This window comes from Mustela nivalis (assembly GCF_964662115.1).
Source record: "Mustela nivalis genome assembly, chromosome: 1".
In the NCBI taxonomy this organism is placed as follows: Eukaryota; Metazoa; Chordata; class Mammalia; order Carnivora; family Mustelidae; genus Mustela; species Mustela nivalis.
Genome location: NC_139020.1, coordinates 193,856,709 through 193,870,687, shown reverse-complemented (window position 1 = coordinate 193,870,687; position 13,979 = coordinate 193,856,709). Strand labels below are relative to the sequence as shown.

The 13,979-nt window shown below is 47.4% G+C and overlaps 1 protein-coding gene across 18 annotated transcripts in view; it reads left to right on the top strand.

The window, feature by feature from the left end:
• CACNA1D (calcium voltage-gated channel subunit alpha1 D) overlaps window positions 1-13,979 on the top strand; it is a 296,054-nt gene that overhangs the window by 131,356 nt on the left and 150,719 nt on the right. For all 18 annotated transcript variants that reach the window (XM_082742639.1, XM_082742638.1, XM_082742630.1 and 15 more), the window contains exon 4: window positions 9,559-9,698. In XM_082742639.1, coding sequence (XP_082598765.1) covers window positions 9,559-9,698 — 140 coding nt within the window. The remainder of the gene's footprint in view (window positions 1-9,558; window positions 9,699-13,979) is intronic.

Below are 13,979 nucleotides of genomic sequence, written 5' to 3'. Positions count from 1 at the left end.
TCTAGGCAGTGGCTGCCTTTCCTCCCCTCTGCCGATGGAGCAGCTGTAGTGAGGGAGGAGTTGAGTCACCTGCCTGAGTCCACAAAGCTTGGATGTGGCAGAGCCGGACCTGCCCCAGACCCTCTGCCTCCCCCGGGTGAGGAGCAAGTACTTCCAAGGGACTGCATGCCTTCTTGAACGGGAGCAGCCCCACCCCGAGCACCAACACCCGGCAGCCTGCAGCAGGGACTTCCAGGGCATGTCCTCAGGTGACTCAGCTGCCTGGCTGACCCTGGGCCAAGGGTGTGCTGGTATGACTTCGGCGGAACAGCCCCGAAGCCTGGGTTCCCACGCAGGTGGGTGTGGTCGGGGCTCCTCACCCCAGAGGGCACGATTGCTGTTCCCACGGCCTGTGGCCAGAAGTGGCTCCATGTCTGGGACCCTCGCGTGGAGATGTGAGTGGAAATCCCTTCCCTGCCTGTCTTACCCCATCGCATAGTGTGTCTGCTGAGGGAGGAGATGGTCAGGTGTTTCCTCATGCTCCGAGTATTGTGTCCAGCGTACACACGGCACATTTCCGGGGGCCCGAGGGGACGTCGGGGGGAATGTCAGGAGATGTTGTCCAGAACTCTGATGTCAGGGAATTTAAGCATTCGCAGACTGGAAAGGCTTCTCCTCACCTCCATTAATAAAGAAAAGAAATGACCATTCTCTTATCACATGAAAATGTTTGGTTCCTGCCATTTTGAAACATTCACTCATGTCTTTCTTTACAGACAGGGAGGCAGACGTGTTGGAGCATTTGGCTCACGTCGTACAAACTAACCAAAGCCAAGAGGGTGTCTTTTCTAGAATGATGGGTGTTTGACAGCTGGGACATGGCCCAGGCCCCCACATCCCAGAGAGGCAGCGCGCGGCTTTGACGAGCCCCACGTAGGTCGTATACGCTTCTTGCCATCCCCCTTGACTTGAGTTGTCAGAACGGGTTGTACAGGCTTGACGTGGTTTGGAAAGGAAGCGAACCTCTGTATCTCCAAGTGGGAGAGGGCGAACAGAATTCTGGCCTGGGCCGTGGAGCTGCTGGCAGGACTCCCTGATGTGGCTAGACAAGGTCTTGGCCCCTGGAGGCTTCGCAGGAAAAGCAGGTCTCTGCTTTTCCTGCTTTGTGGTGGATGCATCATGGTGTTACAGAGGCTCCGTTCTCTGCTCGGGATGGTGAGAGAGTCTGCAGAATTAAATGCAGTGGTTCTCGCCCTCAAGGTACCCACAATCTGCAAATAAGACGAGACAACACATCAATGGTTATCCTCCCCAACCACACCGGGAGCCCAAAGCAGGGCCATGCCCTGCCCTTCTCTGTTCTCTTTCATGGCCTCATACAAAGTTGGTGCTCAAGAGCAAATGAAACTCCCTGGCCTTCCCTGAAATGATGACACAGGGCTGAGATCAACAGAAGTGCTCTGGGTCATGGAGAAGACCTCAGGTTCTAATGACTATGACCTGTGTGCAGGGTGTTATGGGACAGATGGACGGGAGCCGAGGAGGACGAACGGAGGAGGAAGAGGAAGGGGATGAGGCAGGTTGGGGGCCCTCACCCTGTGGGGTAACGGGTATCAGCTGGTTGTTGGTCGGTAGACCACAGACAGATTGTAGAGGTTCTCAGGGATGCCACGTAGAGGAACTGTGACTCAGTCACATATGTGACACAGTCGTGTGTACTTTTAAAGAAGCTTCTGCAAATGCTTTGGACACAGAAGTTGCCCCATCCCCTCACCTTCCATTTCCACACAGATGATCCCCCGTATTTGACTTTGGCCTTGATTGTCATCTGCTGTGGGTTAAAGATTTTTATACATACCTCTGCCAGGCTGCTTTAGGACACCAAGCTGTCTTAGTTGTCTTTCACTCTGAAGTGCTCAGGACTGTGCCTGGTATGGCCCAGGTACTCCAAGAATATTGTTGAACTGAATTGAAACAGAGAGCTTGAACTGCCACTCACGGTGGGCAGAGGCTTGGCCCTGGAGCTGGGTGAGGAGACCCATGGCCGCCAGCTGTAGAACGTACCCGCTACCAGGGGGATTCACAGTTTGGGTCCCAGTGTGGGCAGGATGGGAAGCAAGACAAGTCCGAGGCATTGAGTTTTCAAGAAAGAATGTGTGGGGGATGGGAAACCAGTTGGAATGGAAGATAGCAACAGAGGATGGATGGGATTGAAGGAGTCTGTTTGGAAGGCTGAATTTAGATGAATTCCCAGAGGCTACGACCTGCAAGGATCATGGGTCCTATATATAGAGAACCATCCCTGAGTCTGTGGGTCAGTGAGAATCGTCAGAGGAGTTGAATCTTTTGAGAAATGAGCTGCTTAAGTTTCTCTTAGATGTTTTAGCTTTTAGGGAAGCAGAGTGATCCTGTAGGATCACTGTGTAGTTAGCTAGGACATTTTTGTTTAGAACTGACCAAAAACCCAACCCAAACTTGCTCAATGAATTGGTTTTTATAACTGAAAAGTCCAAGGCAGGGGGAAGCATTTTGGCTTCAGGTTCAGCGTGATTCAGGGGCTCTTACAAAGGCATCAAAGCTAGATGCTTGCCTCTGAGTTTCTCTGCCTTCCTGTTTGACTCTCTCCGCACACTTCGGCTTGGCTTTTGTTGGTGTTGGTTCTTCATTCTGTGTCTTCCTGGTAACTCCATGCTTAGTGCCTCTCCGAGCAAAGTCCAGCCAATGACAGAATTTCTTGCCTAGTTGCCAAAGTGAAAGTCCCAGGTGCAGCTCTCACCGGACCTGGTTGGCGGGTGTGGGTCCCCTGCCTGTCCCTGAACCAGTAACATGGGCTCCATGCCGACACCTGTAGCCGCGGGATAGACAGCAGAAAAGGAACCACTTTTAGAGGAGGGACAGGGTGTTGCTGCTACCCTGGGAGGTTTCTAGGTGGCAAGAACCACGCTTAGCCGAGTGTGGTGGCAGAGCAGCAGCTACCTCTGCTCTGCCCATGAGTCAGGAAGCCGCGTCGAGAGAGAGGGCCCTGTTCAGCCTCCTCCACCCAGGCATGATGCTGCTGTCCTCCCACAAACAAGAGGCTGGTCTCTGTGAGGGGCCAGCCAGGCCACCTGCTGGCTTCTTTTATTTGTCCTTGCTGGGCAGGGGTCGCTAGGCTGTCATAAGATCTTCAGAAAGTTCTAGAGCCCTTCTCCCCACCACCCCCTGCTCAGGAGTGCAGCCCCCAGGAGCTAGGAGACCTGCCTCGTATCTCTTCCCGTCCAGGTTGGGGGTGGGGAGGCTTTGACTGTGGCAGGTGAGGCAGTTTACAGAACTTGTTCCCGCCTTTCACTTCAGCTGATGGTCACCATACCCTGGGTGGGCAGAGCGTCCCCTGTTCTCCGGACGAGGACGCTGAGAAGCCCAGGGGCAGATGACTCAACCAGGGTGACTCGACCATAGAGTCTGGAATTGGACTCAGGAGACACAAACGTCATCTAGAATTTGTACTTTTAGACCGAAGGTGAAGGAAAATGAAGGCCAACTGTCTATTCTAGTCCGTTTCTTCGTGGAACTTCCCTGGAGGCCCGGGGAAGTACCAGCTTCCTTACTGCCTACAGAGGAGGACGTTATCTGTTTCCATCTCAGCAGCCCTGAGCCGAGGCCTGCCTGCCAGCAGCCGCTGTCCAGCCACACACTCTCTACGTTCTGACGACACGTGTTCTGGCTTATAGAAACTGCTACCATAGCCCCACGGCGCCTGCTCTCACTTCCTGCCTTGTGCACAGCGGCTGGTAGAGGGGCCCTCAGCAAGCCTGGCCCCCCAATGTGCAGTAGGGAACCTCGGGCGACCCAGCCCCTGGACAGCTCGGCCGCTGCTCTGGGCTGGCAGTCTTCCCTAGGGGGTCTCTGGGCCTCGTGGATCCTCTCTGTGAACCCGGGGTCTGGACTTTGCTCCCCAGGTGGGCAAGAATTGTAGTTTTACAACTGGAAGAGATCATCTGGTTCAGCCTGCTGGTTCTGCAGGTGAGAGACGGAGGCCAAGCCCCACAGCCCGCCACGGGAGGCCCTGCATCCCCCCGCCCCCGGCCTGTCCCTCACCCCCGTAAATGATCAGCCTTTGCGTGTGCCCCTCACTCTGACCGGAAGACCCTGTCCCACCTCTTTGGGGAGGGCCGCGGTTGCAGAGCAGAATAGCTTTTCCCTGGCATTTTGTCTCAGACCTTTTTCTTGGAACAGAGCAAAGCCAAGGGGACCCTGGTATCCTTGCTATGGACTGAACGCTGGCATCCCCTCCTCTCCTTCTCTCTCTCTTCCCCAAAACCCCTATGTTGAAATTCTAACCCCAGCCTCCAGTGTGATGATATTGGGAGGTGGGGCCTTTGCAGGGGGTGATTAGGTCCTGAGGGTGGAGAGCCCGTGACCAGGATCAGTGCCCTGAGAAGAAGAGGGAGAGAGAGACATCTCCTTTCACAGATACCCAGGAAGGAAAGGTCAGACAAGGACGCACGAGAGAGTCACCTGTCTGCGGGGTAGTGGGAGCGCTTTCACCAGGCACCAAACTAGCTGGCACCTTGGTCTGGGACTTCCAGCCTCCGGGACCGTGAGGGATCTCTGCTGGTTAAGCCCCCTGCCGCCCCCCTCCCTCCCCGCCCCAGTCTACGGCATTTCGCTATGGTAGCCTGAGCAGACTAAAACAATTACGGAACTTCTTAGCAGGAAGGAACAGTGAATAATGCTCGGTCGAAACCTCGCGTTTTGCTCATTTTTTTACTCATTTGTAAATACCGAATGTTTTTTATGGCAAGCCTTGAGAATACTGGGAATCATCTCTGATCTTATAGAAATTCCTGTCTTGGAGGGGACACACACTGGAGAGATAACTTGAAGGAATTTAGCATTTCCGTGGTGAATAGGACCACGGGGGTGGGCAAGGCATCGTGGGGTTTGACCGCGTGTCTGACAGCGGGCCCTCGTTTTGTCTGGGAGGCCGGCAAAGGTTTCTCTGAGAAAGTGTTATTTAACCCTGCGTCTTGAAGGACAAGAAGCGCTTAGTCTGATGAGCCCGTGGGGTGGGGGGAACTGTTCTAGAAAATGGGAACAGGACGCGGACCTGAAACCGCGGCTGAGCCTGGGGGGCGGCGGGCTGGGAGAAAACAGATCCTGTGGCCACAAGCCCCCGGGTTCCTCCTGCTCCCCCAGGTTGCGCTTCTCCCAGCCGTGTGTCCCTTGTGTGCTTGCTCTGGAGAGGGCCGTTGACACACACGATGGGGGGGGGGCACCCTAGGTGGGGAAGCAGGGGGGCCCCTAAGTGGCGTGCCGGGCGCTTGTGGAAGAGAAGCAAGGAAGCCGGAAGAGGAGGTGAGGGCAGGAGGAGTGAGGACATGCCCCGTGGGCTCGGGTCAGGAAGGAGGAGGGGAAGGGCCAGCCGAGATGTTGGAATCCCTCGTCAGTTCAGTTCGGCAATGTGACCCTTTCTTCCAAGCTCGTTGCAGAAAGGGTTAATGACAACTTAGGTACATAGCCTTGTTTTTGCTTTTTTGATGCCTATGCTAGGATCATAAAACCTCCTGTTTTTCTAGTCCCCTTTAAGTCTAGCTTTGTCTGTTACATTCCTTCCCTTTTTCCTGCATGCTTCCTGTCCAGTACCTTACGAATGCCCCAGGTGGGGGTTGGGGGCAGGGACTACAAAGACCGGAAGAGATGCTTCCTGCCCATAGGGAGCCTGGGGCTGTAGGGTGAGGCGTGGTGGTGTCAGGAGGAGCAACACCACCAGGGGGGCAGCCCGGAGAGCCTTCCCGGAGATGGGGTGCTATGTGGGCGATGACCAAAGCAAGGAACTTTTCTTGGCTCATAAACCCTTGTAATCTTCTGACAGCAGGTTGAGACCTCTGGGAAGATCCAGGTCAGGCTTTCTGAGGAGGACCCTGGGATGGGTGACTGGCTGGCTGGCTGTTCACACCACAGTCCTAGAGAAAGGGCCCCTGAGAACTGGAGAGGAGAGAAACAGGTGTAATCGAGGGGTCCTGCTACCTCCCTCCCATTCCTAGTTGACAGTTCCAGTGTCTCCAGGTTCTCTTTGAGGTTAACAGGTAACAGAGGCTCTTCTCCATGGTGAATCTTCATTGTTCAAAGAAGCTCTCGGGTTTCTGAATTAGATGCGGAGCCTTTATTTCTGATGCCTTGAGGTCTCATGAGCAACTCTCATCCCTACATAAGGTGGTGCCTGGGTAAGAGGAATTTAAAAAAAATTTTTTTAAAAAGGAGATTTGACTGGTGTTGCCCACCCAGCATCTACGGCCAGTGAGAAGGATCCCCGCTGCTGGTCCGGTGAGGGCACAGGCCTGTGGTCCTGCCTGGCAAGTGTTGGGAGACTGAGGTGCAGGAATTATTTCATTTCTGTTTCTCCTGGGACTGTGAGCTTTTATGAAGCAGCCCTGCCCTCAGGATACCTTCTTTTGTGTCCAGTTCTGGAGGCTTCCTGCTTGCCTCTTCCTCAGCCATGCCCCCTTCCTGTGCGCTCTCCTGCATCTGAGGCACAGACCCTGTATCTTCTCTATGCAGCATCTCACTGGGTCTCTCCCGCTGGCTGTGCATTCCCACCTTGCCCAGGTAGGAACCTGACCTTCCTGGTGACTTCCTTTTTGCAAATGATGAACTCAACATTCCTTCCTCAAATGAACAATTCTTTTGTAAATAATTACCTCTCCAGCTGGTGATGGTTGTCTTGCAAAATTTTTTTTTAAAAAAAAAACATATTTGCTTACTGTGGAGGTATATTTGTTTTGCAGGAGTCCTTTTTAATGGCAGGATTTGGGGGCAAGAACAACACTGGCTTCTAGACAAACCGGTGTCTCTCTAGGCTGTCGTGGTTCAGTTGGCATCCCAGTAGAGGCTCTGTAATAAAGAATCCCATTAAAGCAAGGTTATATTTCCTACAATCAATTCCATCAGGTAATGCACTAAGGATTTTTGGAAATAGAAACCCAGTTCTTTAAAAGGAGAGACCCACGGGGGACAAGAGAACGAGATCTAAAAAAACCCTAAACAATTTAGTTATACAAATGGCCCTTGTATTATTGTGGCAATATTACTTCCAAATAAAAGCCAAAGAGGAAAAACAAGCTGTGTTTGCTAGATGTACTCTCTGTTCCCTGCCTTGTTTTTCTGCTCTAAAGCATAGCACTATGTTGACGTAGGAATGTAACTGCTATGAATATTGATGGCAGCAAAAGCCTTTTTTCTCTGTCTGGCCTAGTAAATAAAGCAGAAGGGATAAAAAGGGAAAAGGAATTGTAAAATCAGCATGCTGTTTTTAGCTTATCTTGTTCCCCTAGAACTCCAAGTCTTAGGAGTATATCGACAACGTACATTTGGTGGTCAGGGTCCAATTTGAGTGTAGTGGGTTGGTGTTTTCAGGGATTTTTGCTTCTGGTTCAAGGAACAGAGTTGTTCTCTCCTTTAAGCCCTCCAAGTTAGCGTCACCTCCTCAGTGAAGCCTTCCAGGATTCCTCCTCCCTAGCCAGAGGCAAAGTTCAAGTCCTTGTCCAGGCTCCCAGGGGATTTGGAGAGTAAATGAGGGAGTCCCAGGAGGTTTGCAGGCTCATGCATGCCCAGAGGGCACGGCTGTGGGGAGGAGAAGGGGCACGTATTCAAGGAAGGTCTTGGCAGCTCCCTGGGGTGGGGGTGGGGGGTGCGGTACCTGGGAGGAGCCAGGCTGAGGGCAGGGCCAGTTGGGAGGTCTGGGGAAAGCATGGGTGTGCAGGTTGGAGATGAGTGAGACCATATGGTTGAAGACACGCGGACTCTGTCTAACTCACACCACGAAAGTATTTATTAGACTCTTGGATGGTGTTCAAGGGTCAAAGGGAGCTCTGGAGGGCAGGAGGGGGGTGGTGGGGACCCGGGAGGGAGGAACCAATGACCTGGCTTTTCAGCAAGACCAGAGTGAGGCCAAGAATGGGGGCAAGAATGGGACCACTGCCCTTGTGGTCGAGAGTGAGGACGTGAGGGACACCCGGGTGGCTCAGGTGGTTGAGTGTCTTCTGTCCACTCAGGTCATGATCCCTGGGTCCTGGGATCGAGACCTGAGTCCGGCTCCCTGCTCAGCGGGGAGCCTGCTTCCGCCGCTGTGGCAGTAGACAGGGGGACAGTCAGGCCAGGTGATGGTAGGAGGGTGGCTGAGGCTATCTTGCAGTCGTCACGTAGCAAAGCAGAGTCCCAGTGGGGAAGGAGGGACCAGTCCTCCAGCCTTCTCAGAGGGCTCGGGATGCAGCAACGGCCTCTCGACATTCTGTCGTGGGGCATTGGCAGTGTTCATGTTTGGAACAGACTAACCCCCCCCCCGACCCCCTGGACTAAACCTTTCGAGGGTAAGGAGGGCCGTGGAGCTTTTTTCTAATCCTGGCTCCTGGTGTGGGGTCCGTCATATGGAGGAGATGCTCACTCAGTGTTTCCTGAGCCAAAATCATTTGACCTCTTGCACCAGGCATCTTTGTAAGTGAATTCCGTGTCTTCCATCTTCCTAAGGTATTTGTAATTTTCCTCGGGTCCCACGGGGTAGAATTAATATTTGTGGAGGGCTTTATGGCCCATGTGGAAGAGTTTTAATTGCTGATGGTTTTTCATTGAGTTATTAAGTAGCCTCTTGCCAGGGAATGCCTCTTATAAAATTAATTGCACACCTCCCATTGGGTCGGTATTTCTATTAAAGCCGAAGCTGCATAAAGAAAACGTTTACAAAAGAGGGAAGGAGTCAACGTTTTTAGACCTGCTGAGGGATGTGTTCTCCGGACCCACAAAGTCGCCTGAGTCGGAACGGGAAGGGTTGTAAGAGTCAGCGAGTCTCCCAAGGTCTGGGCAGCCAGATGGGAGCAGCCATGGGTGGAGGGGCGCTGGCAGGAGGGGAGGATGCAGAGGTGGAGCCTGGGCTCCGTGGGAGGGTGTGTGGCCACCACTGACCACTCGATGGTGTCAACTGGGGAAGACCGCATGTCGGTACTCAAACAGGAGGGTTCCCATCCTGAATTTGCTCCCCTTCTGTGCCGGTGAGAAGAATGAGGTCCAAAGGAGAGGAGGGACTTGCCGAGGTCACCTTGCTGCTCTGTGGCAACGAAGACCCTGACTTCGAAATCGGGCATAAACCCAAGAGGAAGAGAGAGGGTCACAGCAGCCGCATCTTCCTTTCTTCCAAAGGACATTCTGTTCAAAGCTGCTGTAGGAATCTTGTTGCCCCCTTGTGCTTTTTTGGGCCTGACTTGGCAATCTCAGGAGGAAAACATGCCACGTTTTTGCAAATGTGTGCAAATAACAAACATGCCCCTTCTGTCCCCGGCAGACTCATTGCACACGCATCAGGGCAGGTGGCAAAATGTAGTCGTGCAGCCTGGAATGAAAAGTGCTTTACACTTAGCGGCTTATGAGAAATTCAGTGTTAGAATTAAAACGCATTCCTGGCACAGGTGCTGTGTTAATGGTGCCATTTCTCATAATAAAACTTTGCTTGGAGAAAAATGCCTATATCTCAGAGATATTGATTCTAATTTCTGTTTCTTTTTCTTCTTCTCCCTCATCTCCCCCCCTCCTTTTTGTTTCTCTTCACAGGAAAAAGTAGAATATGCCTTCCTGATTATTTTTACAGTCGAGACCTTTTTGAAGATTATAGCGTATGGATTATTGCTACATCCTAATGCTTATGTTAGGAATGGATGGAATTTACTGGATTTTGTTATAGTAATAGTAGGGTAAGTCCCTTTTGTTTTGGGGGAATGTTTGGAAGATGGGAGGCAGGGAGTAATGGAAAGCCACAGTGTCTTAAGGGGACATCGTTGCTCAGCACTTGAGGCCAAAACTTTCAGGAGGGTTTTGAAGATGAGCAATGCTGCTATCAGTCTCTGGGTTCGAATCCCCTCATTGCTTTTACTTCCTTTCCAGTAACACGTGTAGAAGGAGGTTGAAGCTCCCAAGGTAAGAGGGGTCATTTTCCAGAGGACTTGGGTTTTCACAAATAGGCCAACCCTGCTGGTGGCTAGAGTCAAATGAGTAGAACTCTTAACACTTAGCACCTGGTAAATAAAAAACAAACAAACAAACAAAAAACCCAAACCAGTAAAATAGTAATAAACCCTTCAGAGCAGCAAGGTACTCTGCTATTTAACAGCCCTGAGCAAAGCTATTAATTTTTTTTGCTGACTTATGGGAAAAACTTTGGCATGCTACTGTCCCATTTTAAATAAAAAAGCAAGTGTCTGAATAATGTCAGGTATCTGGCATGAAATGAAATAAATCAGAAAATGCAGAGAAGCAGGCATTCTCCAGAAATTGTGTCACAGGAAGGAGAGACCAACAGTTTAGTTATAGAAGAGTGTTTCAAAAAACATAAAACAAAAAACAGTGGGCTGTGTTGTGTGATTCTGGTCCTGCCACACATGGAAGTTTTGCCAGTGAGAGAAAAAGAATGAATCTGCATCAGAGGAATTTTGGGTCTTTGGACCAAAGACCCACATAAGGAAAGACGATCTATCCCTTTGCTGAGTCTTTGTTACCCAACTGTAAAGTGTGTTGCTCCTGAACTTGTATGTGGTCCTACAGAGAGAGGTTGTTAATCTCTTTGTGTTCATCTCCATAACTTTGGTCAACTTCCTTTTGAAGTTGAGCAACGTAATTTTTCTTACTTTTTAAAAATCATGTATCCTGTAGATTTTCATGGGAGACTAATATAGCTGGATGTTAGAGTGGGATCAATTTTGAACCTGCCCTTTCAAACCTAAGGAAATTCAAATGGGATCCAAAATGGCCCAGTGAAATAATTAGACTCAAGGGGGAAAAGTCCGCTTTTGTAAAAACCATCATAGGGCATGGCACCTAAGGCATTAGTGCAAAGGTAGTGCAGCTGAAATGAACAGGTAGTAGGTATGTACCATATCCTGTATTTGCTGACATCTAATATGGAATGGCAACAGGAGTCTTGCAAGTCTCTTGGTTCTGGAACAATCTTGATGTGCCTCTCCTGAGCCTAGACTTTGTGGTCAGCTACAGGATGGAGATGCTTAGCTCCATTTCTTTTGTCCTTACCCTACAATCACCTCAGCTTTCTACCTTGAGCTATTTTTCAGACTCTAGTAGAATGCAAAGACAGGGACCCAAACAGAGGGTGGTGGTCTCACTGCACTGAGAAGAATGAGACAAGAGTCCGGGAAGGCCAATGGGGGTTGAAATTTGACAGGCATGGGATAGGAGGGAGGGGGCGCTTGTCAGAGAAAGAGCTCCATAAATATGCCTTGGGGTCCTCTTGAACTTTGCCTGAAGAATAATCTATCCTTACAGGGGGTAATAATCCATGAGGCTAGTCAAATACTACTACTAGGAGAAAAGAAAAAGAGAGCTGGAGACTATTGGCTGAACAATAATTACAAGTCCCCTAGGTCTGAGAGATGTTTGAGTTATGACCAACCAGAATGGAAAGGCCTGGACTATCAGTAGAGACCCCAGAAGGGCCATTAGTAGTAGGGCTAAACTAACTCTAGGGTAAGGGTTGGTAAACTATGGCCAATGGGCCAAATTTAGCCTGCCACAAATTTTTGTAAATAAAGTTGTACTGTAACATGGCCACATGCATTTGTTTACATAGTTGAGTAGTTGAGGTCCACAAAACATGAACTATTTACTATCTGTTTTGTCAACTCCTGCTAGAAAGTAAAGATCGCGTGAATCCCATGCTAACAATGTTTGAAAAGGAGCAAAATGATATGAAAAGCAAACTGCCTGACAAAACAAACAAACAATCAAAACAACTCAACACTTTTTAAAGGAATAAAACAAAATCCAGACACTTAACAAGTGTCCAGCATCCAGTCAAATCTTATAGCCATTAATTAAGACATATGGCCCATAAGTAGGAGGAAATTCCAGCTATAGAGACAGACCTAGAAATGACAGAGATGGTGGAATTAGTAGATAATTACTTTAAAAGACTTAAAAATAGCTATTTTGGGAAAATATGACCACAGTGAGAAAAGAAGGGACAATATAAGAAAGAACCACATGGGACTTTGAGAGTTGAAAAATTTTCCTGGACTGGCTTAATAGGAAATTAGACACAACAGAAGAAAAAAAAAAAATTAAGGAACTTGAAGACCTAGCAGTAACATAAAGAATAATGATGGAGAAACACTGAACACCACCTTGGTGATCGGCAAGGTAATATCAAGTGGCCTAACATACATATATTTGAGATTCCCAGAAGAGAGGGGATAGAGGGGAGTCCGAAAAAAATATTCGAAGAAATGACTCCATATTTTCTTAATGTGATGAGCAATACACATTTCCAGATTTAGAGCTCAACAAAGCTCAAGCAAAGTCAACATGGAGAAACCTACATCAAAATACACCATAATCATCATGAAATTGCTCAAAACCAAGGATAAAGAGAAAATCTGAAAAATGAGCAGAGAAAAAGACATTCCTGGACTTTTCATCAGCATTACAGAAGCCAGAAGACAGTAGAGAGAGATCTTTAAAGTGCTAGAGAAAATGTCAACCTAGAATTCTTACTTAGTGAAAATCGCTTTCATAATTGAAGTAAAAAGACTTTCTCAGACAAACCAAAGCTGAGGATTCACCTCCAGTAAACCTGTACCTCAACCAATGTTAAAAACATTTCTCCATACTGAAGGAAAATGAAATTAAAAAAAGAAAAGAATTCCAGGAAGGGTAAATGAATGGGTAAATATAAAAACATTTTTCCCTCATTTTAAAATCTTCTTAAAAGTAATTGATTATTTAAAGCCCAAGCCCAAGTAGTAACAATGTATTTTTCATAGCTTCTATGAATGTATAATCCGTGACAATAATAGCACAAAGGACAAAAAGAAGGAAATAGCTATATACTATTGAAAAGAGCTTGTACAGCTGGTGGTAAATATGATAAAATATTATTTGAAAGTGGATGGTAATAAGTTAGATATGATGATGTAAACCCTAGAGCACAGGCCAGCAAATCTCAGCCCATAGACCAAATATGGTTTATTATCTTTTTTTATTTTTCACTTTGACAAAGTATTTTCCTGTCTGCTTGGGAAGATAATTTTATCAGAAACCAGTCACACGCACTCATGTTTGTGGCTATTTGGTGTTAGGATGTCACTGAATAGTTGTGACAGTGACCCTATGGCCTACAAGTCCTAAAATAGTTACTATCTGACAGTCCACAGAAGACTTTTGCTAATATTTGCCATAGAGGAGGCACTAGAAAAATAAAGAGGATAGTTAATAAGCCTGTGTTGGAGATTAAATAGAATTTTTAAATGCTCAGTAATTTTAAAAAGGGATGTAGAAAAAAGGAACAATGGACAGGGCAAACAGAAAACAAACAGCAAGATAATAGATATAAGCCCACCTAAATCTTTATTAGAATAGGGAGTTTATCAGATTTTACACATTAAAAACCCAGACCCAACTCTATAGTAGCTACAAGAAACCTAACTTATAAAGACACAAAGAATTTGAAAGTAAAAAGGCAGGAAAAAATATATACCATGTGAAAACTAATCTAAAGAAAGGTAGAGTGGCAATATTAGTCCAAAAAAGTAGAGTTCAGAACAAGGAATATTATCAAAGATATAAATATTTCCTAGTGATGAAAGAATTCTTTCATGAAGAAGATGTAATAATTATATAATATTATATATTAATTATATAATTATATAATTATAATATACAATTATCTAATATAATAATACATTTAACATAATATATAATTATATACATAATATATATTATATATAATTTTCATATCAAATATGTAATTATAATTATATATAATATGTAAATATCATATAATTATTTATATATAATATATAAAATATAATTAATATACATTATATATATTATATATAATATATATAATTAAAATACAGAACTTCAGAATACACCAAGCTTCAAAATACACCAAGCAAACCTGGAAAGAACTGAAGAAAAGAATCTATTATTCTTATTCAAATCTATTATTGTAGTTGTACATTTCA